The following is a 16,932-nucleotide window of genomic DNA, read 5'->3' on the forward strand; positions in this document are numbered from 1 at the left end:
CCTGGCAGCTGAAGGAGCTCTATGGATGTGACTGGAAGTGCAACCAAGGCACAATACCTCACTGCACTTCCAACACTTGGGGCCAGGCTCCCAAAAAGAAAACCCACATGACTTCTACCTCCAAAGCTACACAGACAACAGTTTTACAGCAGTAGGCCCATAAAATTGTACCAGCATGGCAGTAGACTCTAAATACAAATCAAGCTACAGCCACCCATCACTGGCTTTGATCTGATAATGATGAGTGGGTCTCTCTTAAAATCAGCAGTGTCCTTAGATGTCAAAATTGCAAACAGACCCCTGGATCTCTCAGTTCCAGGGAGATCAGCATGTCGCCCAGGGTTCATTGGAATCACAGCAACACAACATTGATGAGTGGTAGGCACCATAGATGTTCAACAATTTTTTACTACATAAATAAATGACATTTATCAGGGACTTTGTAAATCACTTTGGCAGAGCTGAAAGCTGACGAGGAACCATTCCTGCTTCATCCACAGAGAAGCCAGAACACAGCAGCACCAAGCATCTCAACCCATGTTGCAAAGTGGTCCACATTCTACCCTCACCACACATTGACACCATTCAGACATAAGGCCACTGAAAGCTGCTGTAAAGTGCAAGAGAGCTGGATCTATTTCCAGTGACAGACCCACCTCCTCCCCAAGGCACCATAGGGTCATTTATTCAATGCACTTCCCATATAGTACCCCAAAGCCTACCTCTCCAAGGAGGCTATCAGGCACTTCCCCTCCACCACCCAGCCCCTAAGTGCTGCCCTTCATCTGGTGCCTTCCTCCTTTGGTTGTATGTATGTGTGTGTGCTCATGTAGCACAGGCTTAGCATCAAAGTCGGGCTGGGTGGCTGGAGATGGGCAAGACTTGACTACTGAGCCCTTGGCCATGGACAGGAATGTGAGCTTAAACCTTTGTCCATGGCATGCAAAAAAACTGAGTGGTACTTGGTTTGAGTCCCAGGGCATGTGTCACAGTGAGGTGGTTGTGATGGCCACACCAATTGCACAACCCATTGCAAAGGGCCCTTTGGGGCTGAGCTGGGTCTGGGCTGAGCTTTGTGAGCTGTGCGTGCTGTTCCTTCCGCATGCCCACCCTGCAGACGAGCAGCACGTGATGTGCTCTGATTGTGAAGCAGGCATGCCCCCTGTGTTGCCACTGTCTACACCTGAAGCTGGCACTAAATCATTTCTCAAGATGTTTAGGACTGAAGGGACCTATTTTGAGATACTAACAGACATCACTCTGCACCGCCGACAGCAGTGGGAAGAAAATTACTCTTCCCTTCTGCAGTTCCTGAACCTCTTTCCCTTTGCTATAAAAGACTGTTCTATTTATTTATTAGCCTCCTGGTAGGCATTCATTGTGCTGAGCCATTTCACAGTCCTTAATGCACAGCCCCAGATGTTGAACCATTTATGGTATATGATGACCATTTCTTGTGGCAAAAGAAAAATGTGATGCTTTGGCTGGAAGCGACCTGGAGATGGGAGACCTGGGCTGCAGATCCTGTGGGAGAGCCAGATGCTGGTGGATCGGGTGTTTTGGGGAGCAGAGGGTGAAATCTCTACGTCTGCACGGTGCCAAAGGGTCAGAAAAAGGATGGAGCCTTAAAGATGTGTCTCAGGAGCCTATCTCAGAGGTCCGCCACGTGTGGGAAGCGTGCAAAATGCCTGCTGTGCCACAGGAGATCCCTGCAGCAAAGGGGTGGCAGGTGCCTTCCAGATGACTTCTCTATAGGTGAGCTACAGCAGTCTGATTGCCAGGAGTGCTTGGAGAGCCCCTGACAGCGGCTGGCCTGGCAGAGGCAGTCAGAAGGGAGTCCAGGCTCTGGGGCAAGCCCACTGATATTTTCCTCTACTCTGCCTTGGGTTTGTCACTCTTCTCCTCTTCCATGGCCAGGATGCGTTCACGCTCTTTGATCAGCTGCACTCCACAGTATGTGATGAACCAGATGGACAAGGTGCTTACAGGGAAACCTGGAAGATGAAGGGAGACATGGTCATCTTGGTGTGCTACTTACCTAATGGAGCCAGCTTTTCTCTGGCACCTCTGCCTCTCGGGTGGGCATGGGAGGTCCCCACGTTCATGGCTAAAGTTGTTTTTCTTTGTGGATCCAAACAGCTTCACAGAGAGAGGAGAGAAATCCCCAGGGGGTGGGTTTTAGATGAAGAAGCACCTAAACCCATGAGGGCATCCTGCATCACAGTTAATGTTGTGGGAACATGCTGGAGTTTTGCTTTGAGCTCTCGCTGACCCCCAGAACTGTTTTTTTGCCTGTTGAGTTCAGACTCAGCAGTTGGCTTTGTGCCCACATAACCTGCCATCACTCATCCTTGTTCAGCACTGCAACCTTCTGGAATCTTTAGACCCTGCTGACACTGAGGGTTAACCTCAGCTTAGTTGCATCCCTATGTGGGAACATGTTTTTGTCACCTTGATAAGGAACATGAGCTGGGAGGATGCCTTCAACTTAGGAAGGGTCAGTGGGCGTTTGTAACAACAAGTTGGGTATCCACAGCAGATAGGAGGCACAGGCTTTGTGCCTGCTAAAAGAGGACCTCTGCAATGAATAATGCAACCCACAAAAGCCAGCTAACTCAGCGGGCAGGCACTTCTGGCACACAGAGCCCAGCTTGTCACATTATCCATTTCCTAAGCCAGAACTGTCCCAAAGAGGGCTGGAGGACATGGATTCCAGGTGGCTATTTATACCATGAGTTGCTTGAGAAGACTCCAAAATAGTGCAACATCTGCCAACAAGAAGATGTAGATAATTCATAAGGAGCCTAGCATAAAGATTTGTACATGTCACCTTCAGGTTGGCGCAGAAAGAACTACTAAAGAAAAGGGAAATGAAATAGGACGAGTAAATCCTTCTCTCCAGCAAAGGGACCATTTTGCACCAAGGGACTCAGCCCAACTGGGAGAGGTCCCCAGCTGCAACCTCTGTATTGCAGCAAATCACAGTGTTAGGCTGTACGGGGAAATGCACAAACAAAGGCAGCTCACACCTCAAAGAACTGGCATGAATCATAGAATCATAGAATCATTAAGGTTGAAAAGACCAATAAGATCATCTAGTCCAGCCATTAACCCAGATGGGAGCTAAGAAATCCGTATTTTTACATCTTTCACAAGAATGGACGTGATTGGGAGCAGACATGTAACATGGCATCGGCCAGGCTGCCTTGGACACAGGAGGACTTGGCAGCCCCACACCCCATATCTGCCCACCAGGACAGGGATTGCTCAGTGGGGAAGGCCACTGGCACCTTACCTGTCACGAGGAGTCTCTTGGTGACCAGCAGTGCAAACTCCAGACTGTTGAGGGCTAGGATGTTGTAGAGGACGATGGCCCAGAAATTTGCTGCCCCAAAAACAGCCCTAATCCGCCGAGATGTGGCCGCTGACATTTTGGCCTATGTAGGAGAGAAGAACAGAGTGAGGGAAAATGGGGCTGCAAGGAGATGTTGTTAGTCTGACAGCAGCCCAAATCCATCAGGATGGTACACATGGTTTCACGCTAATTGTGATGGCTGAGCATTCCTCTCTTCATCTGTTGCTATTCCTCAAGGCAGATGAATGCTGCTGTTTGCTGGGATTATTATTAGCCCTACATCCCAGTCACTCCCAGCTCCCCAGGAGCAGAGAAGTGGTTTACAGCAATCTTCTAAGAGCATGATGCATCCCCAGACCACTTAGTGCTGAGAGTTGCAGTGCTGCAGGGAAAGAGATTTGGCTGCCTGAGGGTGTCTTAATCTGATTGGAAGTAAAAACAGCAGAGCAAACTGGAGCATTGCTCTCCCATGTTTTTGTTTGAAAGGAGTCTTTACTGACTCCATGTAGGACCTCAGGCTTTGGGCTGGGCAAAACAAATAAAAAACAAAATTGTTCCCAGAACGGAGTTTTTTCCAACTATGTCTCTGAGGCATCTTGGTCCCAAACAAAGATGGGGCACTAAGCTTTGGAGTGGTTGGAAAACAATTCATTCTAAATATTTGCTTTTATCAGAAATCAGATCAAAAGCCCTCAGAATGCCAAAGCGTTTCGCAGAACAAGAAAAGCAAATGATTTCTGTATGGAAATGTATAAGCAATTCCCTACAGACAGACCTCTGGAATCCATTTGTGTATTTCAGCGCCTCGCTGGAGCTGCAGTCCTGGTGCTCCTGGACTTCTTTTCTCTTTGAAAGTTCCATCCTCTGCCTAAATCTCCTATGAAGCACCGTAGGGGTGGGTGGGGATTTGCACCACGAGTGACACCATGCAAGAAATTAAAGAGCACCAGGACTGTCCTCTTGCATAGTTGTGCTGGTATCACAGCATCAAAGAATAGCTTATGTTGGAAGGGATCTTAAAGACCATTGAGCTCCCACCCTCTGCCATGGTGCCCTCCACCAGATCATGCTGCTCAAAGCCACATCCAACCTGGGCTTGAGCACATCCAGAGATGGGGCATCCACAGCTCTCTGGGCAGTACCTGAACATAATGCTGATAGTCTGTAGGAAAGTACTGTAGGAAGCCTGGACATGGAGCTGCATGACATCATTGGAGATGTTGCTCTTCAGTCTCAGTTGAATGGATCTCATTTGTCTAAAGAAATGTGAGCTCCCTGAAGTCATAAGTGTTTCCAGGAGCAGAGTTTGTCCCCAGGCCTGCCGTTCTCCCCCCACCTCCTCATAGAACATCTGCTCACCTCCAGTTTGGAGAGGGGCTCCCACTGGAAGAATTTCTGCACCCAGAGCTCAAAGTTGAGGCCAAAGCAATTGAAGACAGACCAGATGTAAACAATCTCACAGGGTCCCAACCACAGAGTGGTGACAGCAAACGTGGCAATGGTGGCCATCAGCTCCTTTATGACGTTGTCGTGGTTCTCTCCAATGTGGTCGTACACATACCTAATGGTCAATGAAAGTGATTAGTGCTCCCCATAGTCAAGGAAAACCTCTTCTCCCCAACATTTGCCCAAGACATGCTTCTCACAAACATGTCAATCTGGAGTGCACCAGTGAGAAAGGGAGAATATTTTGGCTGACATGTTCTAGCAACAAACTGATTGTTCCTGCAGTCCAGCTAACTTGTGGTTCATGTTCCTTATAAAACTAGAGCTTCTTCGGGAAAAAATACCATGCTTTCTCTCTCCTGCAGGTAAAAGGTTGATAAGACATAGGGATCTGTAGAGCTGCAGAGTGTCCCAGATTTTCTGGGACATGGCATTTAAGCACAATGGAGATTGGGCCACCCTTCTTATCCAGGAGATGCAAGACCCGGGTTCAATTCCCTTTTCTTCCTAACAGAAGATGAACTTGATTCTCCCTCCTTTGAGGGAACAGTAAACTGATTGGACTGAGAGGTTTTTCTGGGAGAGAAGAACTGGGTGAGCAGTTGTACTTTGTTTTGATTAGCTCAATGGTCTTTGGGATAAACAGACAAAATCTGATTGCATGAGATTCACCTGGACGTGAGGGCTTTTCATCTTTGGGATGAACAGTATTTAATACATCAGTATTGCATGATGAAAGAGAAGACCCCAAAATAGACAAGAGATAGTTGAGTAGACACTTACTTGCACAGCCAGTCGTTGATCCCTCTGTCAAAATGCCTACAATACAGATGGCAAAGAGCACATTAGAACACATGGGCTAATTAACACCTTTCCAACCATAGGAGGTGCCTGGTCCTCCTACAAGGTTTACTTTGAACCTCATTCACAGTAGTTCTCCATGCTCCTTCCTAGAATAAGTTCTGCTACTGTGTGATCCCACTAACTTCCCTCCCCGCCCAAGAATATTTATTTGGGCTATGGCCAAATCTAGTCTATAATTTCAGTACAGTCAACATATTGGCCAGCTGCTCAGAAGCACAGCTCAGACCTCCTCATTTCCATGCATATTTTTTTTTAGGGTCAAACATGCTGCCTTCCATCAGCAACATACATGGGATACTCACGTTTCTGCAAAGACGTAGAGCATGGTGATGCATTTTGGGGGCTGGGGTGGGTCCAAGTGGTCCAATCTGGCAATGGTGTTGATGACCCCAAACATGACAGCAGCTTTGACCCAGTCGTACACCAAATTGGAATAGGCCAAGCCGGCTGGAGCAAAAACAGCAGTCAAAAAGATGAAGAGGAGGGGCTTTATTCTGAGGGTCACAATGTCACCTGAGCTCCCAGTCACACCTCACCTCCCATTGTGGATTGGGAGATCTGGCTGATATGGTCAACCTGCACAGCTCCATCTGGAGTAACATATATGCTTGATCAGGCCTTCCTGGTCTCTTAGGACACCCTAAATCAATGCTGGAGCCATCATAACTGCATTAGGATTTCCTCCTGGCCTCCAGGTGCCTCTCCATATGACATGGGGCTGTTCTAGGCTAGTGTGGGTGCCACATATCCCATGGCATCTCAAATTCTGCCACTGGACATTCACTTGGGAGACTGAAGTCTTCTACCCCGCTGCCAGCTGAATGCCAATGTGCTACCACTACTCATCCTGGGAGTTTGGCTTCTGGAAGACCCTGGTCCAGACCTGCTCATAGAATAGCCAACTTTAAATGGAGATCAGGTTTCCTCAGACCTTGTCTCCCTTTTAGTCCATACAATGGGAATGACAGAGAGCTCAGTGGGAAGAAAGATTCTACTCAAGTATGTCCAACATAGGCACTGCTGAGGCTTCCCAATGGAGTAGGATGGAGGTCTGAATCACTCACCACTGCCTTGAAGCTAAGCACAAAGGTGAGCATGTCCTCATGACCACTCACCCAAAGCCCAGTCTGAGAGGCGGTTCACGAACTTCAGGTCGGAGGGGAGGGTGAGGATGTAGAAGAAGTGGAAGAAGATGTCCACAGCGATGATGGCCCCCACATGGAGAAGGGCATGGACCCGAATGTTCTTCATCTCATCATCTTTGCGACGCAGATCTCGAGTGCTCACCTGCCAGGATGGCAAAGCAGGAAGGGCTGAGCTGGGGGTCAAGGTGGGAAGCAAGACTGGAGAAACATTCAGGGTCCAAACAGGGACTCAACTTAGGAATTAAGAGATTCCTTTAGGAATCACACCATGACATACACTGTCCAAATCCCCATTGCTTAAAGAAGATCCAAGAGACATATCCACAAGAAGAGGAAATGTCCTCGATGGGGTGAACACCATAACAACCAATGAGACGGAGTTTAGGATCTCTCCTTGGGGACATTCTCAAGAAATTAATTTAGCTTAAGGCTGACCTTTGCATAGGTCACTAAGTGTGAGTGTTAGATGGCCTTTTTGCAGTGGAAATCTTCTAGCACTAAGGCATAAGCCTTTACTCAACATTCTTACACAGTGGCTGCAGGTTTGCTGTTCACAATGAGCTGTTGAGGCAGAGCTCAGTACAGGATAGAGTGAGGCTTTATTTCAGGCACCTGAGACAGTTTCATTGCTTTTTATATCGCTTTGTCATCGGCTGCTCTACTTCCCCATGCTCCCAAAGAGTCTCCTTTTTGATGTCCCCTTACATGTGCTACAGCAATTTCTTTGAGTAGTTGTTTCCAAAACCTGCCCAATCAGTTCTTCATGGGCCTATTTAATGTATCAGGTTCTTCCTCTGATAGTTTGAGATACCATTTCCTTGTCTTCTGTGCCTACACTTCTATTCATAACCGATCCGATTAAACCTAAACATTTTCACAACTTCCTTGTTCTGGGCTCATAGCCATCCCATCTACAGGATGCCACAGCTTGTAAGAACAGGCATCCAGCAGAGCTGGTCCCAGCCAGGAGCCTTGCCCAGGACAGGTGGGCATTTGGGCTGGGCTCATCTGGGAGGAGAAGGAGGATGGTTGATGGGCTCTGGAGCTTCTGCTGTAGGTATCTGTTGAAGGGAGAGGGACAGATGCACAAGGGGCATTTGGGAGCTCTCAGTGGGGCTTTCCTCTCTGCAGCACCCTTTGCAGACACGGCCTCTGGGAGCTGCCATTTCTCTGGATGTTGTAACACAGAAATCATCAGAGTGAGCAGCTGGGATTACACTGGGCAGACTGATGGCCTCGCTTCCCTGCATCGCTGGAAGAATTGCTGCTGTATTTAAAATCCTCTTATGTTTATGACTTTCCCTTTATTCCCTGTGGGAGGTGGGAGTTCTCTCAAAGCAATCTGCATGCTGCCGCACCAGCCCCGCCGTCAGAACCAGATGATTCCTGAGAATTAAAGCCTCTGCCAGATTTTCTCCTGTCTGTTGTATGCCAAGTGCTTTAAGGACACAAAGAGGCCGCAGAGATGGAGAAGAAAGCAGGAGAGGACATGGGGACTGGGTCTCTGTCCCCAACAATTCCAGCCCCACAGAAATGAGTCTGTTTCCCTCCTCTCAGTAAGAGAGACAGCCTGAGAAGGACTGGCCAAGCCGTGGTTGAATATTAGGAAAAATTTCTTCTCTGAAAGAGTAGCGATGCAGTGGCACAGCAGCCCAGGGAGGTGGTGGGGTCAACACTGCTGAAGGTATTGAAGAACCGTGGAGATGAGGCACTGAGGGATGTGATCAGTGGGCTGGGGTTGGACTTCGGGATCTCAGAGGTCTTTTCCAACCTGAATGATTTAGGTTGGATCCACACTACCCATGGGGGATGCAGGGTGAAAGGGCTCCTCCAGAACACAGCACCATTAGGAGCCAAGGAGGCAGATCCATTCCCTAACGAGGCCATACACCCCATCTGGGGAAAGGTCTCAATCTATCTGCCTTTATAATTACTAGTGGGCAATTAGGAACTAGCTCTATAACTAGCTGCAGGGCAAGCAGTGCAGGGTGGCACCTAGCCAGGAGGTGGCAGTGGTGTCCAGGCCAAGGCAGGTCCCCTGTCTGTGGGGTGGGAAAGGGGCTGGACTCTCTCACTGTGCCTTTGGGACAGGGTTTTATGCAGCAGAGGAGGGGATTGCTCATTAAGTAGCTATAAACATCCCTATCTGGGATTATGTGGAAGGAGCAGGAAACAAAGACCCACTCACATCACCTGTTTGGTGATGGGAGCTCGTGTCTTGCAGGCACCTCAAGTCCAGTGTCCTGATTTATTTACACCTGACAGCATCATTAGGAGAAAACAGAAACAAGCCTGAGCTGTGTTCTCTTCTGAATTCATTAAGGAATGTCTGAAATGTTCTTGCATCCAGATGTCAGAGCCCTCAAATTATTAAAAGTATTCATTCTCTAAACGGAAGCAGCAGTGTGGATAGTAATCATTAGCTGGGCTTCCTGGCACATCACCAAGCCATACCAGCTTCCTTGGGTGACCAAGGCTGATCACTGGGGTTGAAGGATCCCAGGACTGGAAAAGCAGTTCCTTGATCTTTGAATGTGAAAGAACCCAGATGCAGCAGCCCAGGGGTCTGCCGTTTGGATTCTGCCCTTCACAAAGCCCCCTTGGTTGTGTGCAGTATATGAGATGTCCAAGTTTGGTCATCTGGATCAGAGGAAGCATCAGGACAGAGGTTGCCAAAACACAGCAGCACAAGTGCTCAACAAGCAAGGGAACGAGATGAGCCCTCCTGTCCTGAATCCCAACGTGGCACGTTCACCATGACAATGTCCTCCTTCCTGTGTTGGTGAGGACAAATGGCCAAAAACCCAAAAGAGAAGGTGAAAACCCATCAGTTTTCGCCCCTCACCAAAAAACACAGCCCCGTGGTGCAGCCTGGTCTGTGTCCATGGGCTACGTGACCTCTACAAGTGCTTACGCCTTCGCTGTGGCCAACAGTGGGGATTTTTAGACCTCCAGTTCATACAGATCAACTCAAGGAAGCCATAGGGAGACTCACCTGGGTGTGAAACTGGTCAAACGTCATGACAGGCCCGAAGAAGAAGAAGGGAAGGTAGAAATTGTACTTGAGGAGGTCGAAGATGGAGAAAATGCCCTCCTTCCTCTCGGAGCTCTCGAGCGCGAAGCTCATGCAGCGCATGATGGTGAAGCCACTTCCTCCATAGAAAAGGACATCTTGAAGATCAAAAGCTCCTGTTACAAACCCGCTCTGGGTGAGAAATGGACAGTTACCACCAGGCACGTGGCATCACTTCGGTTCTCCCTCATCTTGCAGAAGACATCCACGCTTGGGGCAGTTGGCAAAACCCCTAATTACGCTCTGGCAATTATCTCTGCAGCTAATGAGCATTATTGTTGGAAAGATCAAGCCAGGGCTCCATTTTCATTCTGGTTCCTACATCCCAGAGGAGTGGGAGGTCCTCTTAGACAACACAGCCCACAGCCACTTGGTAAAGATGTGGTTGTGATCTGGGATAGGAATGTCACTTTGTCCCGGGGTAGAGTGACAAAGCCTCCTCCTCCCCAGAGGGAGGAGGGAAGCAGTGGAAGCCCAGTGGAGAGGCAGGAGCACATTTCAGGAAGTGATGATGAGCAGGGGTTGGCAGTACTGCCCTTCAGAGGGACTGGATGGCTTTATAAGGTTCTCCCTGGGCTTCTCCCCACCCACCAGTGAGAGAAAGTCTTTAACTGTACAGGTAGGCACCCATCCCAGTGCTGCATGGCAGGTGGGGAAACTGAGGCATGAGGGAAGAAAATTCCTTGCTTGGTGTCATCTGACAAACTGCTGCCTAAGCAGCAAGGAAAAAAACACCAGTATGTGACATAGCCCCCAGGGGACTGTTCCTGAGCTCAGTGTCACAATGCTCCCTTGCTCTCAAACCCTAAGGAGCTGCCACAAGGCCAGAAAAAGGACTCGGGGTCTGGGGAAACCCAAGGAAGTAAACCCAAGGAGAGGGATGGGAGACAGAGGGGAGGCTCAGGATGGCACCTACCTGCCAGGAGCTGAAGGGCTCCAGCTTGATGGATGCGAGGCAGCAGAGCCCAGCCACATAGCAGAGCCACTTCTGCTTGGCCAGTGCCACAGAGTAGAGGATGAGGCAGTGGGAAAGGATGATCATCAGGTAGGTGAGCCCCATGCTGCCCAGCACAGCCAGCATCCCATACAGCATGTATACCACGGCCCGGTGCTGTGAGGGGAAACCATCAGTAGGGTGGCAGCCCTCAGCCTTCCCTCCTCCCCACCATCCTGCAGCATCCCATCCATGCTCGCCCAATGGATGCCAGGTAAACCCACTGCTTTTAACCCAGCCCTGACTTACCTGTGGCACTGTCATGGAGCACACCTTGGCAAAGAGGATGTGTCCTGAGAGGGTGAAGATGATGACGTTCCTGAAGGAGGTGAACCACATCACCCACTCGAAGTCGGCTACATCCTGTGGGAGCAGCATTGGCTGCTTAATGGTCCCCAGCCTCTATGTCCCCACCCCAATGCCCATTTCAAGAGGAAAGCACATGTATTTCAGAGTCCTTTCTTCCCAGTTTCCACCCAGGGCTGCCGAGAACTTTAGCTTTGTCATAAAACCCGGGGAGAGACATGTCCTAGTGCACACAAATCAGAGCATCCTCCGTGCTGCAGGGCTACCATTTCCCTGACAACATCCACTGCTTTCTTAAGGGAGAAAATACACAAGGACTTTTCAAAAGTGTCCATAGCAGAACAAGAGCTCTGCTTCCTCCTCTTACCATTTTCCTGCCAAAGTAGTGCCAGCCTGGCTTGATGCCATCCCGAAAGGCTTTTCTGTTCATGCTGTCTGCAAAAGAACAAGAGTTATTATAGAATGGCCTGGGTTGAAAAGGCCTCAATGATCATCCACTTTCAACCCCCTTGCTGCAGGCACGGTCACCAACCACTAGACCAGGCTGCAAAGTTCTGGGGAGAAGGGTTCAGGTTAGATAACAGGAACAATTTATTCCTGTAAGAGTGGTGCTGCAGTGGCACAGGCTGCCCAGGTATGTGATGGGGTCACTGTACCTGGAGAGCTGTGAGGATGTGGCACTGAGGGACATAGTGGGCATGGTGGGGTGGGGTGGAATTGGGGATCTCAGTGGTCTTTCCAACCATAGTGATTCTGTGATAAAGGCAAAGAGGGAGCTACGTTTTGGCAAGGCAAGGAACCTTTTCACCATGAGGATGAGTCATAGGGACCCAAGCACTCTCAGCCCCATCCAGAAAGTTCCCATTTCTAATGGAAAACTGGGAGTCAGGAATGTCAACCATTCCTGCATGAGTCCCCACTTGGGGGGGTGCATTTTTCAGGTGTTTCTTTCTACTTCCAAGCAAAGGAACCATTGGGAAGTGATGCTGTGTGGGCAGGCTGATGGCATGCTCAGGGCAATGGCTGGAGAGCCATGGGAATGGGGCCATGTGGGCAACCACGCTGAAAGCAGTGAGTATTAGTTCCCTTCAGATCCACTCTAAAGGACTCCCAAGTTATTATCCACCAAAAAAATTAAAGCTATGATGTTGATAAGGATGGAGAGGAGGGACACAATGGGGGACATTTACCTCTGGATGCCTCAAAGATACCGCTGCCGCTGTACAGCACGGCACAGGTCACAACGAGAGCATAGAAGCCCAGCTCGTGGCTGGGCAGCATCGTCTTAACCCCCATAGCTGTGGGTTACTGCTGGGTGTCAGGGATCCAGACCTGGGAAAGGGGAGGGAATAAAACCCGAGGTAAGAGCTCAACCAGCCCACTGATGCCTTAAGTTACTGCTGGTCCTCAGTCACCCCACATGGTGGGCTTGGTGTAGGCTGGTAGAAGAGGAGAAAACAGCATCAGCTGAATTCCGGGGGAGCCCCAAACCCACCCAGGATACAGGATGTGGGCTCATACCCATCCCAAGATCTGGATGGGGTTCTTCCTGCATCACCCCTCACTTCTTGGTGGGATGCAGGTCAAGCCCAAAGGCACTGGAGGGGATGCAGAGGAATTCCCCCATTCCCCTTCCCCACCCACTGCCTGCTTACTGCAGGTGTTTTGCTTTGCCCTGAGCTCTCAGCATGCGCCCGTGTGCTAGGGGGTGTTCCCAAAGCCCTGGGCTAATTACTCCTGCCAACACTAATTAACCCCGGCACTGCAACACCTTCCCATCCCAACCTCCCATCGCCTCCGCGGGTGGTCAGCTGCCCAAATCCCTTTGGGGTTGGGGGGAAAGGAGGAGGAGCAGCAGCAGGGCTGGGGTCGGGGGGGTCCTGCCCTGTCAGCTCGGTGCCACCTCACCCCGTGGTGGCAGTGCCCTACTGCCCTGCCAGCATCCCCCGATCAGCAGAGCTCCGCGTTCGGACGGCAATTAAAAGCGGACCCACATCTGCAGCGCAGAGCTGCGGGGTGGATTTGGGGTCAGCGGGCATTGCGGAGCGGGGGGGAGGGGGCACGCTGCCATCGCTCTGCAGTCCCTGTGCGGCGCGGAGGGCACCGGGGGATGCGGCTTTAAAGAGCTTTTATCCCTTTTCCATGTTTCTCAAGGCTTTTATTTGCTTGGTTATTTATTTGCATTAAAGCAGGGGGGGGGGACGGGAACAAGATTAGTTTTTGCTGCCAAGCTCAGCATTTCCCCTTCAGGGTTTGCCCCCCCCCCCCCCAGACCCACAGCATCCTCATCCCCTCCCCACCAAGGGCACCCTCCCCCCCCCTCCCCCAGCCCCATTTCCCTCCCCATTACTGACCTTAAGCCCCTGGGGGTGCCAGCGTCCTGCAATGCAACCTGAGGGCTTGGGGGATAGGCGGGGGAGAAAAGTGAGAGACAAAAAAAACAACCTTAAGGCAGAGCTTTGGGGGGCTGCTGGCCTCCCCTAGGGCATCTTTCAGCAGGGCAGATCTGGGGGCTCTGTCCCCCCCAAAGTGCCCGCAGAGGAAGTTTGGCCGGGAGTGGAGCACAGCAACGGGAGGTATTTTTATTTTAGAGCAGCGCTGCAGAGGGGCTGGTTCAGGAGCTGTCTGTCACCGCAGCTGCTGGAAAGGACCTGAGCTGGCTGCCAAAGCCAACCCGGGCCAGGTCTGGGGCTGTGCTTCCAGCCTGCGAGGCTGGCCTCGGTGCACAGGTGGGGAAACTGAGGCACGCTGTGTGTGGCTGAAAGAAGGGGCTGGCTGGGGATATGGGTTGAGTGATTTTGGGGTTGGCCAAGGATGAGACAACGCAGCATCTGGCATCTCTGTGTGCCCAGCTGAGCTCTCTCTGCCCGTTCCCTACAAGGTTTGGTTGAAGATCCTGGTGGGGTTGACCTCCATGAGCTGCCCTTGGGGCTGGGGGAGCGAATAAAGACAGGTGTGATCAACACCTCCATGGGCTGGTTGCATTGGGGAGAGATGTGGCACATTCTGGGCTCCAGAGAGAGGAACCACCCCAGGAGCTCAGTGCCAAGGGGCTCCCCATGGCCTGGGGCTGGATGAGGGCAAGGCAGAGCCCACGACTCAATGATGTAATAATAAAAACCACCAAAGCTTCATCCTTCTGCCACAGCTCCATCCCTACCCAGAGGAACTTGGCCCCTCGCACCCTGTTATAACTGACCAGGTGCTCAGAGGAGAAGTAATTAAGAGCTTGGTGTTGATAAGCAACAGACACAATTTACCATGCTCCATGTGATGGTGATGAGCCTCCACTCACTGACAGCAGTGTGGTTGGTGTCCGGAATACATCAGGGTGCCTCAGAGAAGGGAAAGCTGTGTTTGCCCCTAAATCTTTTTCCTCACCCTCAGCACGTTCACCACCTTAGAAAAGAGGAAAGTAGGTCCCTTTATTTTTATTTTATTATTTTATTCGATTATTTCGTTATTTTATCTTGCCTTCCCTTTTATCTAATTTTATGTTTCGTTTTCACCCTGGGTAATTTGTGAGCTTCCTGGATGGAAAGTGCAGCAGAGGTGCGGCAGTTTTTCACAAGGCTCTGGGAACCGCGATGATAAAAATCATTTAGCTTTAATTTATAGATATTATAAAAAAATAGAAAAAAAATCCCTCACTCTCTATTTCTAATATAGTAAGATTTATTTTTAATGTGACCAGCGTGCCTTCCTCAGCACAGGGGACACCTCTGTGTTTTATTGCCCCAGTACTGCAGCTTTACTGCTAAGGGCTGTTTATGGCCTCGAGCTGATTTAATGACAGTATTTTCAAACATCTGTCGGGTTGCTGGAAGATGTGGTACATGAGCAGAGGGCACTCGTCTCTTTCGTGTGCAGGGAAGTGAGTGGGAAGGTGGTGGGGCTCAATGGAAAGCCTTACCTCATCCCAATAGGGCACAGCACCAACGTGAGATGGGGACACCCTCCTCCTGGCCACTTCCACCTGCTTCATACTGCGGCCTCCCTGCTGCTGGAGCTGCTCTCTGTGAGGTGAAATGGAGGGGGAGAGGATTGTAATAAACAACATGTGTTGCTTCATACTGCTTCAAGTTCCCCCACCAAGTCTGCCCATGTACGTGTGCAGCTGGGAGCTTGTCAACAAAGACCTCAGCAGGCACCTCCCTGGTTAGCAGAGCTTGGGAGTAGGAAATGTCCATCCAAACTTCCATCCATTCAAACTTCCATCCATCCACCCACCCACCCACACATCTACTCCTGCATCCATCTGTCCATCCAACTTTTCAACCTTCCATCCCAGGTCACCCATGACATCTTTCAGTCCCCCAGAACAGTCCTGCCTTCCCCCCATGGCCCCCAGTGATCCCACCAAAGCCCCACACTCCCCCCAGGATCTCCTGCTGCCCTGGGAAGGGTTCCACAGAAAGCTCCCAGCACTTGGCAAGGGCAACACCCTGCATTAGTTGAAGCCTGCTGCCTTTAGCTCTTCTTGTCAAGATCCCCTTTCCTTCCTGCAAAAGTACAGATAACTGTTCTTGCTGACAAATGAACTGCTCTAAAACCCAAAGCTTCATCCTGTGCCAGCAGATGGGGTTTGGAGCCTTTGCTCTGTAAGAGGAGACGCGTGGGGATTGAGGTGGCATTTGTTGAGTGAGGCTGCCCTGTCCTGTGGGACCAGCCAGCTCTGAGCAGAGCTCGGGGGGGAGAGGATGAGCGAGAAACCCAACACCCCTCTTGGCTCAGCGGTGGCTTAATTTAGAGCACAGGGGCTCTTCTGTGGGGTTTTTCCATTTAAAGCTCATTCATATGTCATGCACGGGGCGATGGCCCCAGTGCTTGCAGGGCAGCAGCAGCTGCTGGCTGCGGGCAAAGCAGTTTTCCTTTGTCCCTTTCTCCCTGCTTCCCCCTGCAAAGGACTTAAACGCATCTCCTCCTCACACCTCCCTGCTCTGCAGCCTTTCCAACGAGGCATTTGCAAGCCAAGCTCCCAAAAACCAAAGTGACCAAGTGCTCTGGAAAGGAGACCATCTCCCAAATGCAAAACCTCCATAGGTTCAACGCCTGGGGAGGGCACACACCCCCCGCAGCCCAAATCCACGGCTCTAAATTGGAGCAGTTACAGTGGGATCAGCTTTGACCTACTGGCTGATCCTCTGCCGCTTGGCTCAGCAGAGCCCAAGGCACGGAGAGCTTGTGTGTGTCGATACCATCTATATTTAACTGTGCTAATGCAACTTAATTCACGTTACGGCCAGCTGGGGCAGCGGGCTGCACTCTTGCAATGCTTGCTGTCTGTAGGTAAGGCTGCTTGTAACAGGCCGAGAGGAAAACGCTGACAATTAATCGAAGGTCAGCAGGATTTATTCCCAATGGCTCAGCTGTACTTTTCAAATGGGATGCATCCATCAGGCACTTTCTGGTTGCTTAGTGGAAGCGCTCTGCTGAGACAACCTTTGGTCTTTGGACTTGTGTTCATAGCACACGGTGGCTAAAAGCTGCCTGAATCCCAATGAGGAGTGTCCACAGCTTCAAATACCTACAGCAGAATTCACCTTAGGGCTGTTCTTCACTGCTTAAGTGCTGCCACCAGCCCGCGTCAGCAGCACGGAGCGTTGTCATCGCCATCAAAACTGCAAAGAGAGACTGATAAAACTCAGAGCTTCTCAAAAAGTGGTCTGTGACACAACTCTGTGCTGTATGAAGGCTGTCCCAGTGAAGAAAAGCTGGGTGTTCACACTGCTTTTATCTGGCAGAGAGA

At 50.5% G+C, this 16,932-nt stretch overlaps 2 protein-coding genes across 2 annotated transcripts in view; both read right to left on the reverse strand.

The window, feature by feature from the left end:
- Positions 1-390: 390 nt before the first annotated feature.
- HHATL (hedgehog acyltransferase like) lies at positions 391-16,378 on the reverse strand. Its single transcript, XM_085226857.1, has 14 exons — positions 15,097-16,378; positions 14,444-14,582; positions 13,538-13,582; positions 12,374-12,515; positions 11,551-11,618; positions 11,127-11,240; positions 10,800-10,994; positions 9,806-10,015; positions 6,781-6,952; positions 5,968-6,112; positions 5,585-5,620; positions 4,715-4,916; positions 3,296-3,437; positions 391-1,994 (listed from the first exon to the last, which is right to left on the reverse strand). The coding sequence occupies exons 4-14, from the start codon at positions 12,477-12,479 to the stop codon at positions 1,873-1,875; spliced, it is 1,512 nt and encodes a 503-aa protein (XP_085082983.1). The 5' UTR covers positions 12,480-12,515; positions 13,538-13,582; positions 14,444-14,582; positions 15,097-16,378; the 3' UTR covers positions 391-1,872.
- A 141-nt stretch (positions 16,379-16,519) lies between these two features.
- The window catches only part of CCDC13 (coiled-coil domain containing 13), a 32,114-nt gene continuing 31,701 nt past the window's right edge, over positions 16,520-16,932 (reverse strand). Inside the window, exon 17 of the transcript XR_014884072.1 lies at positions 16,520-16,804. The gene's annotated coding sequence lies outside the window, so the exon portion shown is untranslated. The remainder of the gene's footprint in view (positions 16,805-16,932) is intronic.

This window comes from Meleagris gallopavo, chromosome 6 (assembly GCF_905368555.1).
Source record: "Meleagris gallopavo chromosome 6, MGAL_WU_HG_1.1, whole genome shotgun sequence".
Lineage (NCBI taxonomy): Eukaryota > Metazoa > Chordata > Aves > Galliformes > Phasianidae > Meleagris > Meleagris gallopavo.

Excerpts from the sequence above, each read along its gene's own strand:
- HHATL (XM_085226857.1), bottom strand. The coding sequence starts at position 12,479 with ATGGGGGTTAAGACGATGCTGCCCAGCCACGAGCTGGGCTTCTATGCT. Across the intron at positions 11,619-12,373 it reads TATCTTTGAGGCATCCAGAG|ACAGCATGAACAGAAAAGCC; the intron begins GTAAATGTCCCC and ends GTTCTTTTGCAG. Across the intron at positions 6,953-9,805 it reads TTGACCAGTTTCACACCCAG|GTGAGCACTCGAGATCTGCG; the intron begins GTGAGTCTCCCT and ends CCATCCTGGCAG.